Consider the following 19898-nt stretch of genomic DNA (forward strand, 5'->3'; position numbering starts at 1 on the left):
GAGGTTTGTGTACCCACAGCAACACAATAGTTTCCACCCCACTTATGTCACAGATTCCTTACAGCCAGTTTTTTCATTTTTGCATCTGAATAGTGACAATTCCGCTTTTCAAATCCAAGCTGTGTGTAATAGGACGCTGGTAGTTCTATAAATCGTTATGCAATATAACGATTAATATCATTACCTTCCTCGTTGTACTGTTTACTATATTCTATATCTTCTGTTTCTAGTCTCTGTATTGTACACTATAATTTACCACACTCAGGGTTAATACTAATAATATTTATTAACACACTAGAAGTATACAATGTTAATCACAATACCCACAAAACCCACAGAATCCAACCCACCACAATGCATATAAACACACACACACACAATATAATAATCCACACACCTAACTATCCCTATTATTACAGAGAACAAAGGGGGACAGGGAGATTAACAGGAAAGCAGGGGTACAGAGATAGATTTAGGTAGATAGGAAAGCAGGGGTACAGAGATAGATTTAGGTAGATAGGAAAGCAGGGGTACAGAGATAGATTTAGGTAGATAGGAAAGCAGGGGTACAGAGATAGATTTAGGTAGATAGGAAAGCAGGGGTACAGAGATAGATTTAGGTAGATAGGAAAGCAGGGGTACAGAGATAGAGAACAAGGGAGCCGGGGTACAGAGATAGATTTAGGTAGATAGGAAAGCAGGGGTACAGAGATAGATTTAGGTAGATAGGAAAGCAGGGGTACAGAGATAGAGAACAGGGGAGCCGGGTACAGAGATAGAGATCAGGGGAGCCGGGGTACAGAGATAGAGAACAGGGGAGCCGGGTACAGAGATAGAGAACAGGGGAGCCGGGTACAGAGATAGAGATCAGGGGAGCCGGGGTACAGAGATAGAGAACAGGGGAGTTGGGGTACAGAGATACAGGTACTCAGCCAAATCCGGGAAGGTGCTATAGTGTCTTCTCTGTGGTGATCCTCTTAGCTGGTGGTGATGGCAGATTCCTTCTTCTTTCCTAGTTGGTCTGTAGGGAAGATATTTCTTCCTCTATCCTCCACTATCATCCCCTTATAAGTCTCTCCTCTGTCCCTTCCCCCAAGATGGTGGACAACAGATGTATATCCCTTCCTATCCTGTATTTCCAATACAGGGTGTGTATTTAGTCACCCATCCAGCCCCCCCTCAGGTGGGAATAACAGAGATCCCGGATTTCCATCCTGGTATAGAGGTGTGAAGTGTCTCTAGATAACTGTCCCTGAAGAGTTTGAGTGACATTCCCATAGTAAAAGGGGGTTGACATCCTGCTGTCCAAGGATACAGATGTGTGAGATTGCCCTCACCACATCCTGAGTAAGAAAGCAGCTGTGTTCTTTCCCAGGGGAATGGAATATGACAGAGGGACATTTTATACATATATATATATATATATATATATATATATATATATATATACACATCTACATACACAAATACCTACGTACATGGATAGACACTTCCCTTTACAATCGCCCTGTTGTCGGGGACTCGACAATTAAAATTTGAGGGAAGTGTTGTGTTGAACCGTATTTGCCTATTCAACCATATTTATCCCTGGTAGTGATTCAGGATGGAATGAAGTATAATTTTGCATTTAGGTACCAAGACATCACTTTCCCACAGAGCCACCTTCCTGCCCGTCACCGTAACCCAGTATCCTCTGCCCACAGAGAACGTCATCTGCTTCTTGTCTCTTCCTCTCTGAATCACAGTCCTTTACTATGGTATGAGTCTCTTTGGTTGACCTTGTCTGTATTGCCAGTCTCCTGCTGTAGCCAATCTCAATTGTCATCCTGACCAATGTCCCACATGCAGGTTTGAGAGAAAGGCCATTTACTCATGCTTGAGCATATGTAGCACTACCATTAATCTGGTGTTATGGTCATGTAGAGTCATCATCCAATTTTCCACAGCAACTTTTCATCAGAGGTGTTGAAGAAGAACAATGAAGAACCTTGATTGGAGTGGTATCCGTGGACAGAAAACCTGGATCTTTACCAAGGCAAGACAGCAGACTAGAATGGGAGGCGATGTCTCAGAACCTAAGGTCAAATTGTGGGGAGGGGCATTGCCTCCCATGTCCCCAATACCTGACATTCAATCCATCCTGTTATTAATCATACCATATATAAAGTTAAAAGGCAATTACTCACCATAGAGTGGGAATACCTTACCTATCCCTAAGGTCCCTACACATAATTAAAACACAGGCATACTATTTGCACCGAACACACAAATTCCCATCACCCTAAAAATCCAAATATACAAATTATATATAGAAAAGATTGTTATCATCAAGTCCTTAATCCCTGCCTTCGAATCAGTTCATGATGTTCTGCCTGGCCCAATTGTATTTGGTTGGCCAGGCCTTTCATTTTCTTGTATATAAAAAAATAGTCCGATATACATAATAGTGACCAGGACGAGGAGAACTATGACTGGGTGAATTAGCATATTAAAGAATGAAGTTGCTTTGGGGCTGTAGCCAAACAGACTTTCCCACCAGGACACTGTAGAGTCTTTTTCCAGGGCATGGACAATCCCTGTAATCTTCATCTGATCATGTTTTAGAAGAATGGTGGCTTGATCTTCAGAGTCTTTGAGTCTCTTAATTATCCCTTCCTCTTGGCTGAAGTCTAACAAAAGATGTTTAAGTTTGTTGCCAAAACCAAGAGGGATTTTCTGAAGTCTTAGGGGAGTATCTGGACGGATATCGAGTCTCTTTTCGGGGGTAATCGGTGTTCTTCCCTTTTCACCTGCAATATCGATACCTAAAACTGGATAAGAAGTACAATATGCTCCTGGGAGGAGTTCTCCTCTTTCGGTGCAGTTAGTTGAATAAATGGTATATGACATATTCGTTGTTTGATACCAACACCAATACCCTTGACCCACATATTTTATATATGATGGAGGTACCGCTCTGGTTTTCACCTCACAGGAACCCTCAATATCCCAACACTGGTGTCTAAACACACGATCAGAACTACCTTGGCAGAGAATAGCATCCTCTTTTCTCCAACATCCATCTGTATCAAACAGATACGGTTGGCCTGCCTCATATGTCAGGATATCTGAGGGGAGCTGTGGGTGAAGTACTGTTGAGTTTTTTATTACCGTACCCAGGTTAATGACATTGTACCCTTGTCTTACTTTACCAGAGGTGGGTGCCAAAGATGAAGCGGTACATGTGAGATTTTGGCAACCATGCCACTGACTGACCCACCAGTTGGTATGATTAACTGCAAAAGGGGAAATATAACTACTCATCCTTTGCCATAGGTTAAATGGGTAGTGGCTACTATGTAAAGAGGATATAATATGTTTAAGGTTATCAGAGAGTTCACTTTGTACTTGAGTACATGTCAGGGCAAGTTGTGTTCTATCCTGCTCTTCTAGGAGACCTACAACTAGCTGTCTAAACTTCTCTCTTAGTGCAGAAGATAGAGAAGTAGTTGCATCTATGTGTGAGTGTTGTAAACCCTCCAGAACCTGATTTACATCAAGCTGGGTCCTGAGACCTTCCCCAGCATGCTGTGCCAGATCTCCAAGTTTATTCCTTAATACTTCTAGATCCATAGTGTTTAGCGCCCCTATTCCCATTGCACCTCCTCCCAGACCCATTGCAATCAAATCCCTTTTCCCCCTGTACTTCCTTTGTCTGAGATCATCTTTTCTTACCTCTTGTCCTGATTCTACCCATCCTCTAAGCATATCAATTTGGTTTCTCACAAACTCCTCACATCTATGATCCCAATGGTCCACCCTGAAATCATCTACTGATATCCTCCAAGTGTATAAGACAAACTTGGTTTCTGTGATGATTTTCCAGGGGGATGATAGCTGAGGTGTTATGGGATCTGCCAATTGATATGTAGGGATGTTACAAGACTCCAGATGTGGTTTTATTGGCTTGAGACCTTCTGTTTCATAAGGAATCCTTACCACTGTTACACATATTTTTCCTCTTCCTTTGAATTGATACCACTGGTCTCCGTCTCCAGCCTGTAACACTAGGTTCCGAACAGGTTTATTTTTAGCAAGGTAAACCCATTGAGTGAATGTCCAGCACCCTTCATCGACAGCCTCACAAAATGGCCATTTGAACGAACCATCTATATTGATATCAAAGTTAATATCTCTGCCTCTAGGATCTTTCCAATCGGAAGATACATATATACCCCGATATTCCTCAGACATAGGAGTTCCATCCATCCATACATCAATTATTGGAGAATCCACTCCATTGCATAATATATCCCATCTCCATGGGTTAGTATCTGACAATACCATCTGAGTATCTGGCTCCCAGTGTGCATAGGTAACAAAATAGTGTCCTGTAACTTCTTGTACACATCTGTCCCTCATGATGGTAATCATAAATGATCGTATGGAAGGGGATCCCTCTACCTGAGTATATCTTTGATCTGCTGCATCTGTCCGCACCTTCAAAACTGCAGCTCTATAAAAGCCTTCAAGTTTTACGGGACCACTTTGATCATTCCATAGAACTTGCCCGGATTGACTGCAGAATAACTTTAACATCATTACACTGGTCCGTAAATAGTCAGTGGACACATGTCCTTGTGCATATATGGATTGTCTAGTAAGAAACATCTGGGAATCCCTTAACATACAATATGCCTTCAGAGTGCCTTTTACAGGGATAGGTCTATCAAAATAAGTCCTTACTCTCAAGCCATCCTGACCCCTATGTTTTAGAAAAATAGCTTTAAGGATATACCATCCACTATACTCTGCTCCAGTGACATCTTCAGGACTCAGAATTCCTTCTTTGGTACACAAGACTTTGGTTGTATTTCCCACTACTGACTTGTAAGGATGTAAGTGGGGATTTCTTGACACCCATCTAAGAGATTTGATAGGTGTCAGGTCTGAGTCCTGGAAATGTCTATATTCTTTTAGGCAGAGAGCATGTAAATCATGTTGTATGGCAGATACATTCTCCACCGGGGTATAATGCTGAACTATGCCATTGGTAAAACCTTTCCTCTGGAAACCATACAGATACCACTGTCCTGGTATAAATGTGAAATTGCTGTATGGTTCTAGGATTTTTCCTTCTAGACATTCTACTGTGAGGAGACTTGGTGATCCGAGTGATCTCACATCTGGATCAGAAGTCTTTTCCAAATTATCCCCCATGGAGGCTGAATCCACCAACATCATGCTTACCACAATTATTACAAACTGGAGGTTAGTGCTTTCCACATGACCCTTATACTTCATGATTCCTGATTTCGCAGTGTTTTTCCATTCTTTGACCTGCTAAGGGAAAAGAAATTTAACATAACTTGCTTAACTTGGTATTGTAATGTTATATATTGATAATAAATGTTTGTGATACACCTTCGACCCCCCCCCCCCTCTCCCAACTATATATGTTAGATCATTATTGAGTTGGGAAGGCTTTGGTAGCTTTAGCTTGGTCAATGTGGATCCAAAAAGCTTCTTGACGCCTTTGTGAACGTTTTTTTGTTGTTATAGGCCTTTGTACCTTGAGCATGGTGTCTCCCATGGTTTCAAGGACCTGATAAGGTCCTTCCCAGTTTGCATCCCAGGGACCAGCCCTTCGGAACACTTTAACCATTACCCTATCACCTACAAAGGGCATGGGAGTTTCTCCCTGTAGATATGGTTTGTGCATTCGTATTGCTGCATGAGGCAATAACTCCTTCAGGTTCTTTTGAACCTGTTGAAGAAAGACATCTCTGGCAATGGCATCCTTTATTGGATTTGAAATATGTGGCTCATTTGGAAAACATAGTGGCATCTTGCGCCCTGTCATTAGTTCAAATGGTGTGATGCCTGTTGTGGTTGACTCTGTGGCGCGGATACCCATTAACACAGCTGGAAGACAGGTTACCCAAGAGCAACCCTTTTCCAACAGCGCTTTGGAAAGCCGTGTTTTGATGGTTCGGTTCATCCGCTCCACAATACCTGCTGATTGAGGATGGTAAGGCACATGAAATCTCTGTTTTGTGTCAAGAAGACCGCAAAGAGCTTTCATGACCTTACCAGTGAAATGAGTTCCCCGATCCGATTCGATCACCCTGGGGATACCCCATCGTGACAGAACCTGTTCCCAAAGGACTCGAGCAGTAGTGGCAGCAGAATCATTTACCGTTGGGATGACTTCTACCCATTTTGAAAAGACATCCACCACCACCAATGCATAGCGATAATTTCGGCTGCCTGAGGGTAATGGTCCTATGTAGTCAATTTGTATTGCAGACCAGGGTCCCTCTGCTGGGGGGATTCGCTGCAATACTGGTTTCAGGGCTGGTGCCCTTGGGTTTACCTGTGCACACACTAGACATTGTTGTATGATATCTTCTACCGTCTTTGACATGCTTGGCCAGTATAATTTGTCTTTGAGGAGGGACAAAAGTTTGTCTCTACCTAGATGTCCCATTAACTGGTGGTTTAGTCGTGTCAACTCTGCTTGAAGATGTTGTGGGATAACCGGTAGAGGGAGCGAGGCAGTTCCAGTGTCATAACACAAGATACCTTGTTGTATTGAAAAGGGATCTTGTGGGTTGGTAAAATGTACCAGTAATAGAGGATCCTTAGCTTGTTCCTCCTCAAATGACACTGGACTATCTTTGAGGTGGGTACTCCTTACTGCAATTTGGCGTGAGGGTAGTTCTTCCACCTCTGGTTCCCGTAGGATCCCGGAAACAGCAGCCAGTTTGGCTGATTCATCTGCTTTGTCGTTGCCCAAAACCAATGGTTCATTCCCCTTCTGGTGTGCTGGAATTTTTATGATGGCGGCCTTTCCAGGGTGTGTCATGCCCCATTCCCACAACTCCTTCAGGATAGAGACATGAGCCAAAGGTTTGTTCTGGCTGTCCACAAATCCTCGTCTTTTCCAAGTATCCAGGTGTAGGGTAAGTGACCTGACTACATATGAGCTGTCGCTATATATAGTGCGGTTTCCAAGAGGCTGAAGAAGAAGGGCTTCTCTGACAGCCTCCAGTTCAGCCCGTTGTGCTGACATGTAACCTGGTAGCTTGACAAGGCTCTGTGTACCGGTGGTTTCATCCAGTACCGCAAACCCTGTCATATAGGTACCATCTAAACAGAATCGAGAGCCATCAACAAAAATTACTCTGTCATCTGGATCTGTGGTTGATCTGAACAGTGGTGGGGTCGTGCCTTGTGTTGGTACTCCACAATCATGTTCAGTCCCTGTCACATTTAACAACTGAGATAGAACATATTTGGCTTTGTGGTTGACTGTGAGATTCCGACCACTCAGATCCATGATCCACCTCCCAAATCTTTGTTGAGAGACTCCGGGGAGTGTATCTCGTAGTAAGAGGGCTAATGGAGAATGTGGGGTCTGTACAGTGAGGGGCCTGAAGCCTACAATATGCTCTGTTGCTTTGACCGCATAGTGTATGGCTGCCAGTTGTTTGGCACATTCATCAAACCCTTTTTCAACTGGTGAAAGGAGCCTGGAGAAATATCCAAGAGCTCTATGATCATATCCTATCTTTTGTAGTAGGACAGCTGAGATAGACTCTGTACCCGCATGAGCTTGTATGGCCAAATCCCCTTCAGAGTGAGGGGTGGCTAGTGCTGGAGCAGAAGAAAGATCTCTTTTCAAAGTTGAAAAGGCTTCCTCCTGTATCTCTGACCAATCCTTGAGGGACGGCTCTTTCCCTTTTAAGAGTTCGTAAAGTGGCTTTGCTTTGGCAGCAAAATCCTCTATGAACTCTCTCATGAAGTTGGCTACTCCTAGGAATTTACGTAAATCTTGTAGAGTGGCTGGTCTGGGTAACTTTACCATGGCTTCCACCCGGGCAACCATGATGCCCTTGGTTCCATAGGAGATCTGAACACCAAGGAAAGTGACTTCTACTCTTGCCAAATTTGCCTTGTGCGGACTCAACTTGAGCCCAGCTCTGGCCAAAAGTCTCAACAGTTCCTTCAATAGAGACAAATGTTCTTCCATTGTCTCTGTGTGAAGAAGTAAGTCATCCACATATTGTAGCAGGCATTCTGGCCGTGAGAATACACTCAGTATTGCTGCCAAAGCCTGGTGAAAATATGTAGGACTACTGTGGAGTCCCTGAGGCAGTACACAGAACATGTACTGTTTGTTCACTACGGTGAATGCAAACTTGTACCTGCAATTCTCTGACAACTCGATGGAGAAAAAACCATTGGCCACATCAATGGTTGAGAATATTCGACTTTTGCCGCTTATTCTCGCCATTATGTCGGGGGTCTGTGCCACTAGCGGTGCAGACATAGGTGTGTACTTATTGAGGACACGAAGGTCTATTGTAAGCCTCCATGCATTTTCTGAACCCTTCTTTTTCACTGGCCACAGGGGATTGTTGCACTTAGAATTACACTCTATGACCACACCCTTTGCTTCTAAGTCTTTGACTGTTTCCAGAATCGATTGTGTTGCTTCTGGTGGGAATCGGTATTGACGTTGAGGTGGTGGGTCAGGCCCTTGAATGTCCACCTGAACACCAACCATTCTCCCACAGTCATTTTTGCTTTGAGCCCATAGCTCTGGAAGTTCATACACAATAGCTTCAAGGTCTTTATTGTGTGAAACATCTGGCCATTTGTGCTCCAACATATTTTTGGAGTTACAATACAGTTTGCCAAATCAAGGATCCATCCGTTCTGTGTCATTACATCAGTGCCAATGATATTGTCAGAACCAGGGTAATACCACATTGGGACTTTCAAGATCATGTGCCTGGCAAGTTGAATCACAACTTCATCTACCCTGTGGGCTCTCACCCCCCCTTGTTGGTGATCAAAACCGATCACCACACACTGAGGGCTGTTGGGGTGTAAATCATGTTTGATATTGGTAATAGAAATTTCTGCACCAGTGTCAAGCATGATCATGGTATCTTGGTCTTTTATTCTGGCTTTTATGTGGGGTCTCCCTGAAGAATCCAATATGATATGACATACTGGAGCCAGATCTTTAGGGATCCCTAACCTTCAATCGATCTGTACCAGACTTTCAGTAGGAACCTCTGTGGTACATACTGCTACCTGATTTGGGCGAATCTGTGAGTTCTGTATGGACATGTGAGATTCCACACAAAGTTTTTCAGGGGCTGTTTTGTCTGGGGCATTTACAAGTGCCACACGTTTTAGTGTCTGGCCCTGTAAATCTCCTTGATCCTTATATGTCTGTTCCCCCATTTGTTTAGCAAACTCCGGTTTCAACTTGAAACCATTATTATTGCCATTTTTATCTGGGTTTCTACTATTTGAACGCACTCCTTGTGGACAATTCCTCTTCATGTGACCATATTGTAAACACAGGAAACAGCGTATGTTTCCTGTCTTTTCCAATGGTGGGGCTGTGGGGTAAACAGACGTGTGTGGTCTAACCTGTTGTCCACGTTCATCTTGTGATCTAAATGGGAAATTCCTACGCTCCCTAATTTTCACAGATTTTTTATTGTGCAGTATGTCTTGTCTATACTGCTCAATAATCATTGCTGCATCCGTGAGCGATGGTTCCTTCGCTGCACTTAGCCTGATTGCAGTATCTAGATAGGGGAATTTGTCCACAAACATGCGAACCATGCCTTGTGGAATTCCAATACCATGATCCTTTGTAACTTTCCTGTACATTGCTTCAAACCGGCTACAAAGAGACAAAGGCTCATCCTGTATAGTGGGTTTGAATTTTGTCAGGATGTCTGGCGTGACATCCCAATGCCCTGTTGACAATCTCATGAGTATTGAAAGGCGTTCTTCCTCATCATGAAAATGCCCATTCCTGGGGACTTTCCTACCCGTTGCCTCATACCTCTGGTTTAGGTGTGTAGGCAACCACAACTTAAACAGCTCCATACGATATTCTGGGGCAACCGAATATTTTTTGCAATGACCCTCAAAAATATCACATGCTGTAAATGGATCCACATTTGGATCATACTTGGGGATCTCTTTACAGATCCGTAACAGGAAATTTATCCTCTCCATATTATTATGGTTAGGATAAAGTTCCAAAGCCCTGTCTGGACACGCAGGTAGATTGGAAGCAGTATTTACAGTTTCCCACCCGCTGTCCAATCCCCATGTCGAGTCCTGCCTGTGGGAGTGTCCACTATGTCTCTGCTCCAAAGATGTTGGAGAGAAATTTAGAGCACGCTCCACTTGAACCCTAGTATCTGTCATGGGAGACATATGTTCCATTGTCCCAGTCTCCCCCTGCACTGTTTCAGAAACACAAACTTGTTTCTTAGGTAAGGGTACCCTGCTGTTAGCATTTGAACGTGATAAATCAGAGATGATCTGTTGCAAGTTCACAATGCTTTGTGATTTTACAGCTAGATCCTCCCTTAGAGTTGCTATCATTGCATCAGTTGATGCCAATCTGTTTCTGAATTGATTGTTCTCAGTGTACAATCTTATAAGTTCTTTGTCCATGTCAGAATAATAACTATCTTTCTCAGACAGTCTAGATTCCAACACACAAATCTCCTTGCCTCTCTCAATTGTACATTGGGCCTTTTCTTCTAACTGAGTTTCTAAAGTAAAAACCTGTTTACAGTTCTCTACACAACAATGGCAGTGGAAGTTGCCCTTAGGGACTGCTTCCTCTGTCTTTCTTGTGTTTGCAAGCATCTCAGCATGTTCCGGCTTCCAAATGATATCCTCATAAGTGTAAACTAATTTTGCCAACATTTGAAGCCGTTTGGACGTTTTATTAAAAACGCTGCGTTTACTTATATATGCCTTATCATGTGCATATGCCTGATCTAACAAAGCAGACCATAACATTTCTCCTGACTTATAGGAATTGGGTGGTACTGGGGTGAATGTACTATTTTTACATAAATCTTTCAGTGTAGTAAAATCCATGCCTACCTGTTCTGTGGTCATCTTGGTTGCTCTTGTTCTTCTTGTCTTTCTGCTGCTTGAAAAAGGTCCTTCTTTAACTGGATGCCTTTCACCGACCAGCTGAACTTTTCCTGAAGAACACTGACGTTGATGCTGCAGGATCTGCGATGAATCGTCCAATTTACCCTGTGACTCTTCTAGCAATAGTCCCGTGCACAAATAGTTTATTGCAAAGGAAACAGAAAATTATTAATAATCATACAACAGTACACAAAAAAATTAAAATAGGTTCTCTGTTATTAATTCTTTCTTGTCCTCTCAAGCACAGCTGTGATACCTGTCCGAACTTCAAGGCCTTGCACACAGTATAACACGACACTACACCGTGTACCAATGTCACCTGTCCGTGCTTCTACCTATCTTAGTTCACAGTATAAAGCAGCTTAACTTAATGAACACATAAGAACAAATTAATTAACAGTCGGGCCTGGCTCGCCAATGTTGTAGGACGCTGGTAGTTCCTCGTTGTACTGTTTACTATATTCTATATCTTCTGTTTCTAGTCTCTGTATTGTACACTATAATTTACCACACTCAGGGTTAATACTAATAATATTTATTAACACACTAGAAGTATACAATGTTAATCACAATACCCACAAAACCCACAGAATCCAACCCACCACAATGCATATAAACACACACACACACACACAATATAATAATCCACACACCTAACTATCCCTATTATTACAGAGAACAAAGGGGGACAGGGAGATTAACAGGAAAGCAGGGGTACAGAGATAGATTTAGGTAGATAGGAAAGCAGGGGTACAGAGATAGATTTAGGTAGATAGGAAAGCAGGGGTACAGAGATAGATTTAGGTAGATAGGAAAGCAGGGGTACAGAGATAGATTTAGGTAGATAGGAAAGCAGGGGTACAGAGATAGATTTAGGTAGATAGGAAAGCAGGGGTACAGAGATAGAGAACAAGGGAGCCGGGGTACAGAGATAGATTTAGGTAGATAGGAAAGCAGGGGTACAGAGATAGATTTAGGTAGATAGGAAAGCAGGGGTACAGAGATAGAGAACAAGGGAGCCGGGGTACAGAGATAGAGAACAGGGGAGCCGGGTACAGAGATAGAGATCAGGGGAGCCGGGGTACAGAGATAGAGAACAGGGGAGCCGGGTACAGAGATAGAGAACAGGGGAGCCGGGTACAGAGATAGAGGTCAGGGGAGCCGGGGTACAGAGATAGAGAACAGGGGAGTTGGGGTACAGAGATACAGGTACTCAGCCAAATCCGGGAAGGTGCTATAGTGTCTTCTCTGTGGTGATCCTCTTAGCTGGTGGTGATGGCAGATTCCTTCTTCTTTCCTAGTTGGTCTGTAGGGAAGATATTTCTTCCTCTATCCTCCACTATCATCCCCTTATAAGTCTCTCCTCTGTCCCTTCCCCCAAGATGGTGGACAACAGATGTATATCCCTTCCTATCCTGTATTTCCAATACAGGGTGTGTATTTAGTCACCCATCCAGCCCCCCCTCAGGTGGGAATAACAGAGATCCCGGATTTCCATCCTGGTATAGAGGTGTGAAGTGTCTCTAGATAACTGTCCCTGAAGAGTTTGAGTGACATTCCCATAGTAAAAGGGGGTTGACATCCTGCTGTCCAAGGATACAGATGTGTGAGATTGCCCTCACCACATCCTGAGTAAGAAAGCAGCTGTGTTCTTTCCCAGGGGATTGGAATATGACAGAGGGACATTTTATACATATACACATCTACATACACAAATACCTACGTACATGGATAGACACTTCCCTTTACACTGTGGAACTAAAATATGTCTGTGTATTTGGGGTTATCTGAACTCAGTAATAGAAAAAGCTCTGAAAATAGCTATGGAGATCCCTAGGAATACCTCATTACCCTATAGCAGTGATGGCAAACCTTTTAGAACCTCAGTGCCCAAACTTCAACCAAAAGCCACTTATTTATTACCAAGTGCCAGCGCAGCAATTTAAGCAGTAATGTATTTCTCCTTGTTCATTGACAACTTTCAATCCTTCAGCCTCCCAAGGACACCAACACAGTTGAAAGGAGGAGGGCAAATTCATCTATCATTGTAGGAAGATTCTGCAGGGTGATGGCCTGGGTGCCCACAGAAAGGGCTCAGAGTGCCGCCTCTGGCACCCGTGCCATAGGTTCGCCGCCCCTGCCCTATAAGAAAGATCCTAGAAAGAATGATAGTGAAAAAAGTCTTATTTCCTTGACAATAGTCCACATGAAGGGGCAATCCACAGTTCATTTCATATACATTTGAATCTTCTTAACCCCTTAACGCTGAAGCCACTTTTCACCTTCCTGACACGGCCCATTTTTACAAATCTACCCTGTGTCACTATAAGTGGTTATAACTTCGAAACGCTTTAACATATCCAAGGGATTTTGAAATTGTTTTCTCGTGACACATTGTACTTCATGTTAGTTACAAAATTTTGGTGGTATGTTTTGCATTTATTTATGAGAAAATCAGATATTTGGTGAAAATTTGGAAAAATTCTCAATTTTCAAAATTCAAAATGTTCTACTTTTTCCACACATGAGTCATTACACCAGAAAACATAATAACCAACATTCACCAAATGTCTACTTTATACCTCTGTGGTTTTTTATACATAGTCTTATTTTTGTAAGCTGTTATGGGGCTTTGAACGTCAGGTGCGATTTTTCACATTTTCATAAAAAAAGCAAAATCCTGCTATTGAGGGACCTGCTCAGGTTTCAAGTCACTTTGAGAGGCCTAAATAAAAGTAAAACCCCATAAATTACCCCATTATAGAAACTATACCCCTAAACGTACGTAAAACAACTTTTATGAAGTTTGTTAACCCTTGTTTGTTAACCGTACGGGTCCAATAATGTTTCTGACTTATTGTACAGATTGTTACGGACGCGGTGATACCAAATATGTGGGGTATTTTGGAAATTTTCAGTTTTTTTCACTTCATTAGATGTGTATAGGGAATGTTTGTGTTTAGGGGGACTTTAACTTTATTTAATTAATTATTTTTATTCAAAAGTGTGTTATTAGTGTTTTTTTTACCTTTTTTCTTTACTTTTACAGGTAAGCTTGAACAAGTGATCCATTGATCACTTGTTCAAGCTATTCTTCACCTAATACAGTGCTGCGCATGCTCAGTGTGTCACAGCCGGATCCTGCCAGAAGGCAGGACCCGGCTCCCGGCAGGAGGATCGCGCAGCCCCGGGCACCGGCAGTCCCGGGGCTGCGATCGGAGCAGCGAACCCCCCGGTAAGCGCCGCGGGGGGGTCCGATTCCAGCTAAATGCCCCTGAGAAATCTCCGATCGCGGGTGTTAGAGGCAGGTGTCGGCTATAATATATAGCCGACACCCGCAGCTTCTGGCGCCGGCTCCGTTCAGGAGCCGGCGGCAGAAGCTTGACGTGCTATTACTGCATTTTGCGGGAACGCACCTCCCGCCATGCAGTAATAGTACGTCAAATGTCGGGAAGGGGTTAAGAACCTAAACTACTTAGGAACCTAGACATAACCCCAAATAGACCTCAAATTTCATTTAGAAGGAGCCCTACATTGAAGACACATCTAGTGAAAAGTAAATAATCTACTCCCAGACATATCTGGTTAAGTGATGGAATACCTAAAATGAATCATAAATATGGACACTGTAATTTTTGCAGATACAATATGTATATCAATGGGAGGTGTCACATATTAAGGATTTTATTAGCTTTAGAACCTCTTTTGTAGAGTATGCTATTTTTTTGTCCACAGATTCTCCATTGGAAAAACTATGGAGAACAATTAATTTCATTCTATTTCCTCACAGAATGGCTGTCATAGATTAATTGACCATATGAAAAGGTGCCATTCAGTTGACCCTACTTCTCTTCCCTTCTCAGTATCAAAGAGTGGAAAGGAACCCTAGAAGTGGAGATCATTCAAAGGATCTCTTACTCCAAAAATGCACAATGGATTTTGAGATTTAATGCATTGGTCTACCTAGTAATGACTGAAACAACTTAGGTGTTTTTTTTTAATATGGGGTATGAACTCCTTTTTGTATATGATCAACTGCACTTATTCCTTGTGTCTTTTAACTATGGAACATGGTATTGGTGTTTTTATGTAATCATTCACGGGAACAATACTCTTTCAGATGTTTATTACTATGCATTGTGTACATGTCACCATGGTGATATCCCGGGAGTAACGCTTAATAATAATAACAATTCTTTATTTATATAGCGCACACAGATTACACAGCGCTGCTCAAAGCATGTCAAATTGTATGTGCATGCCCCGATAGGGTAATGGAAGAGGCTACAGAAACTGCTCCAGGGTACAAAAATGGTCCATAAGTTCAGCCGCAAGTCAACATCATGTTAATCCTGTTAACACTGAACAAAGCTTTGAAGTTTTAAAGAGAAATCAGTGATTGCCACGTTTTGATCTTCTGCTACACACAAATTCTGACTGTATGGCCAAGCACCTTCAACTTCTCTTGGGAGCTCAGTGCATCTATCGATCCCATAAGCCAGGTGTCAAAGAAATTTTGGGTTACATTGTGAGTTGCATAAGCAGTGCCAGTGTCTTCCTTTTATTTTGATATTACTAAACTCTGCCCCCCATCACCACTGTCAATGCTGATAATTTGAAGATGACACCTCTCTTATAGCTTTGAAAGAGTTCACTGAATAAAGAAATATGGCTGAGAGTTTTAAAATCTATTTTTTATTCACAGTTGCATTAAAAAAAGTTAATTTTAAAAACACGCAAAGTGTAATGTGTCTTGCGGTCACTAGATAAAAGCAACATATCTAATATGTTCAAGTCAAAAATACTGGTATGGTCCCAAACCAATATAACTACGTGTGTAACAGGAGATTGTTCGATGGCTAATGCTTGCTCTAACTCCCAAAACTAACTGCATAAGTCGCTATGCTCGTCTAGCATGGACAGGCTAGCCATAGCCCTATCTCACACTAGTACACAATATGGCCGCCTTCACACGAATGCATTCACAAGATTACGGCCATACATACGTCCCCCATAGACCAGCAATGTCCGCACAGTGATACGTTGCTGCATATGTGCAGCACCACACCGCTTTGTAAATGGGCAAAAGTTAGGACAAGTCCTATCTTTCCCCATGTTACGGGCTGTATGAAATGCATTGTAATGGAGAGGGGAGATGCAGAGACACAAAAGCCGTCTTATCGGCTATGAACGAATTCACATGGAACCCTAATGATACCTGGCTATCTTGTGACGTCGCATCGCTTTATACATTCATACCGCACAGACTAGCATGCCATGCTGTAGCCTATCATCTACAAAAATACAGCACGTATTCTGCATCACTACAGGACTACATTGTATCAGTTTTGTCTTTTTTGTTGCAAAATAACTTTTTCCATTATGATGATGTTTTCTATCTGCAGGTCACCGGCTGCCCTATGGGTGCCTGTTTCTCCCCATCCTTAGCCAATCTCTACATAGCTTTTTGGGAGGAAAGACACCTATACAATGCCAACAACCCATTTGTTCACATGATAAAATGGTATGGTAGATACATCGACAACTGCCTCCTGTTGTGGACTGGGCACCGGGAGGCAGTCGTCGACTTTATCTCCTACATCAATGCCAACGATCTTAGCTTATCTTTTACTTTTGAACTTGGCAACAATTATATTTCCTTCTTGGACGTCATGCTCATTGGTAACCCGGACGATGGTACAGTTCACACAGCCCTTTACCGCAAACCCACCAGTGGTAACACACTCCTCAGAAAAGATAGCTGTCATCCAGCTCACATTACAAAAAATCTACCTATAGGAAAGTTTATTAGAGCCAAACAAGTGTGTTCTGACTATATTTCTTATGAAACCGAGGCCATTAATATGACATCTCACCTACATCAAAGAGGCTATTCTAATTCTGATTGTCTATGAGCCCAAAATATTGTGAACGCAAAACCTCGTTCACACTACTTAACTGAAAAACCAAATAAGAGTAATACTGCCATCTCCAAACCAGTTTTTTGCACTCGTTTTTCTCCTATGTACACTCAAATTGTAAATACTGTAAAAAAATACTTACCCATCTTACAATGCGATCCCACGCTTAATCAAATCCTCCAAGATGGCATCATGTATACATCCAGACGTGCTCCGATTCTGGCCAATATTATCTCTCCAAACACTTTCACTGCTTCTACCCAGAGCAGTATGCGGCTATCGTATAAGGGCAGTTTTTGCTGCAGGGGTTCTCGATGCAATATTTGCAAATATATGAAAAAAAACCATGTACTTTCACATCCGTGTCCACCAATACTAATTACAACATCAACAGACACATGAATTGTGAAACCTCGCATGTCGTTTATTTAGCCGAGTGTGTTACCTGTAAACTGCAATACGTAGGCTGCACTTACAGGAAGCTTAAAGATAGGCTTTCTGAACATATCACTGGTGCCAACCCGAATACCATCCGCAGCCGCAATTTAACAGACCTATCGATGCATTTTTTCCGAGACACACATCTGGGAAATATGACGTCCCTCAAAGTGTGTGCCATCGATCATGTCCCTCCACAGAAACATGGCGGTGACAGGGTTAAAACCTTACATCTTAAAGAAGCCAAATGGATTCTGCTGCTTGATACCAGACATCCTCTTGGTCTTAACTACCAAAGTGACCTTCTATATATTTACTAATTTTATTATTTTCTCTGCCTCTCTATATAAGTGCTTTGGTCTTTGTGGTTATACACGGTTGTTTTTTCACACATATCTTTTGCATCTTTTGTATATTCTGTGCCTGTGTTCATTTGAATATCATCACCTGTTACTGAGTATTGAAGAGGCGTAACCCTCAATGGTTTACTTCCTTTTCCTTTAAATACCAGTTCATTGCTTTACCTCTTAGGTATGACTAAGGACCCACCTTCTAGGGTCTGAAACGCGTAACCTGCTACCATGGTATCCTTGTTTTAACCATTGTTTTTTCAATAAAGCCTTTTTTTACCACCCACTGACTTTTTTCGCCTGCTGCCGATGGACATCATTTTTCATTTAGTCACCCCTCTTCCTCTCCTTAGTGGCTGTCCGGAGCCATGCGGGCATATGTCAGTGTAAATGCAGCCTAAGATAACCTAGATGACCCAGTGCGTATTCAACAACTATCCTCAGGGGTCGATAGTGTTTTGATTTTACATTAGATAACATAGATTTGTATTTGATAAAATAAGGAAGCAGCGTGGGTACTCACTGCCGCTTTGATATTAGCGGCGCCAGGATCTGGAAGACGCTGGGTATTTAAGTTTTAAGCCCCTCCAAGGGTGTGTACTCTCCCTCCATACCAGCCAATCCTTCTAGACTCCCGTCCATCTTCATGACTGCAACTGAGGTCCATTCATGGGAACACAGCTCGTTCCGAGTTTTGTCTGCAACATCTCTGCACTGGACAATACACGGTGCAGACCGCTTTTCAAAATTTTGGCAACATTTGGAATACTCTCACACAATTGCCAGATATATGCAAAGTCTCTTTGCAGGATGAATCCCACCTCAAAATCATCACATTTTACAAGTCTTTGCTTTTCAGACCCAAAACCCGTTTCAAATTAAATTATAACAGTCTCACCAGTCTTCACAAGTCTTCACAAACCTAATAGGTGTGCTCTCGAGACATCATGCAGACAGTGCAGATCAATGGAGAATGAGATTGTACCCACCACCAGCTCACATATCTGTGTAAAATTTTTTGGCCTCCTGACCAGATAATAAGGTGTAATAAGATGCAAAGGCATCTACTCTTTTGCATCTTTAGCATGGCTCTTTCCCCTACAGGGATGACACAGTACCCTGCTGTTGGTTTCCGTAAGCAACCACTTCTTATTACTGCAGTCGAGACTTTTTCACATTTGGCCACTGGACATCCACATATTATCCATTCTCAGACATCTGGATCTTGGCTCAGGTTGGTTGTGCTCACAAGTTATTTCTCTGTACCTCTTGACACATCACAAACAATTTGGACCATGGCAAAGCCCACTTGGAGTGGATACCTCCACATGTGCACTTTGCATTCTTTGACCTTTGAACATGACTAATTGTGCTTATAGTTTCTTGAATTCCATCATTATATCCTTGGCAAAAATTGTAAAAGAGGCAGCAACACTGCATTCAGTAGCAAACTTTAGTCTCTCTGTGTGTCTCTCTCCTCAGACACAAACATGCACACCACAAGCTTTTGAGACAGTCTCTCATATGAGCTACTGGCTCTTAAAATTCTGCAGCAACACAGTTCATGTGCTATTTTGTGCCATAACACGGCTCCACCATATCTATGGGATTAGGTTCAGGATCTTATCTCCTGGTGTAGATGGGCAAACACAGTCCACACTGTAAAATTTGGGTTAAACTGACCTTGGACAGTTTTATTGAGAAGGATGTAAAATAAGCAGAACAAGCAAAAAGAAATCCTAAACCTTGCTGGCTTTAACTACACACAGTGGTCTCCTATCTCACCAGGTGCTGGCTACTACCTTTCAACACAAAAATTTCACAGATTATTGTCCACAAATGCTATGGCTCCACCGGTCTTTGGCTTGACCTGTTTCTTCCTCAGAGTGGAGCCACTGTGGGATGTGTGCACCAGGAATTTTTGGAGCATTTAGAGCTACCTGCTAATTTCTGCTCATTAGTGGGATCTCACACCACTTTCACACTTCCATCCAGCTTTTCCAAAGGCAACAAATATGTTTTGTACTCAAATTTGCAAGAAAAAGTGGATGGTTGTTATCCCATCTGGTGGCATGTATTCTTTTTGCCTTAAATTACACTATTTGTTTTTGATGAGTAGTCTAGGTGCATGTGCAATAATATAATGTGATTTACTATGTATGGATAGGGGAAGTATAGTGCTAGATGCCGGAATATTGTATCAATTGCAACGGCC

The 19898-nt window shown here is 42.4% G+C and overlaps 1 protein-coding gene and 1 long non-coding RNA gene across 2 annotated transcripts in view; one reads left to right on the forward strand and one right to left on the reverse strand.

The window, feature by feature from the left end:
- LOC140134153 (uncharacterized) overlaps positions 1–19898 on the forward strand; it is a 64970-nt gene that overhangs the window by 14642 nt on the left and 30430 nt on the right. The window lies entirely within an intron of this gene.
- Positions 780–5357, reverse strand: LOC140133904 (uncharacterized). Its single transcript, XM_072154593.1, has one exon. The coding sequence runs from the start codon at positions 5281–5283 to the stop codon at positions 2359–2361; it is 2925 nt and encodes a 974-aa protein (XP_072010694.1). The 5' UTR covers positions 5284–5357; the 3' UTR covers positions 780–2358.

The sequence above is a fragment of the Engystomops pustulosus genome, chromosome 5 (genome assembly GCF_040894005.1).
Source record: "Engystomops pustulosus chromosome 5, aEngPut4.maternal, whole genome shotgun sequence".
In the NCBI taxonomy this organism is placed as follows: Eukaryota; Metazoa; Chordata; class Amphibia; order Anura; family Leptodactylidae; genus Engystomops; species Engystomops pustulosus.

Coding starts and splice junctions, on each gene's coding strand:
- LOC140133904 (XM_072154593.1), bottom strand. CDS start 5,283: ATGAAGTATAAGGGTCATGTGGAAAGCACTAACCTCCAGTTTGTAATA.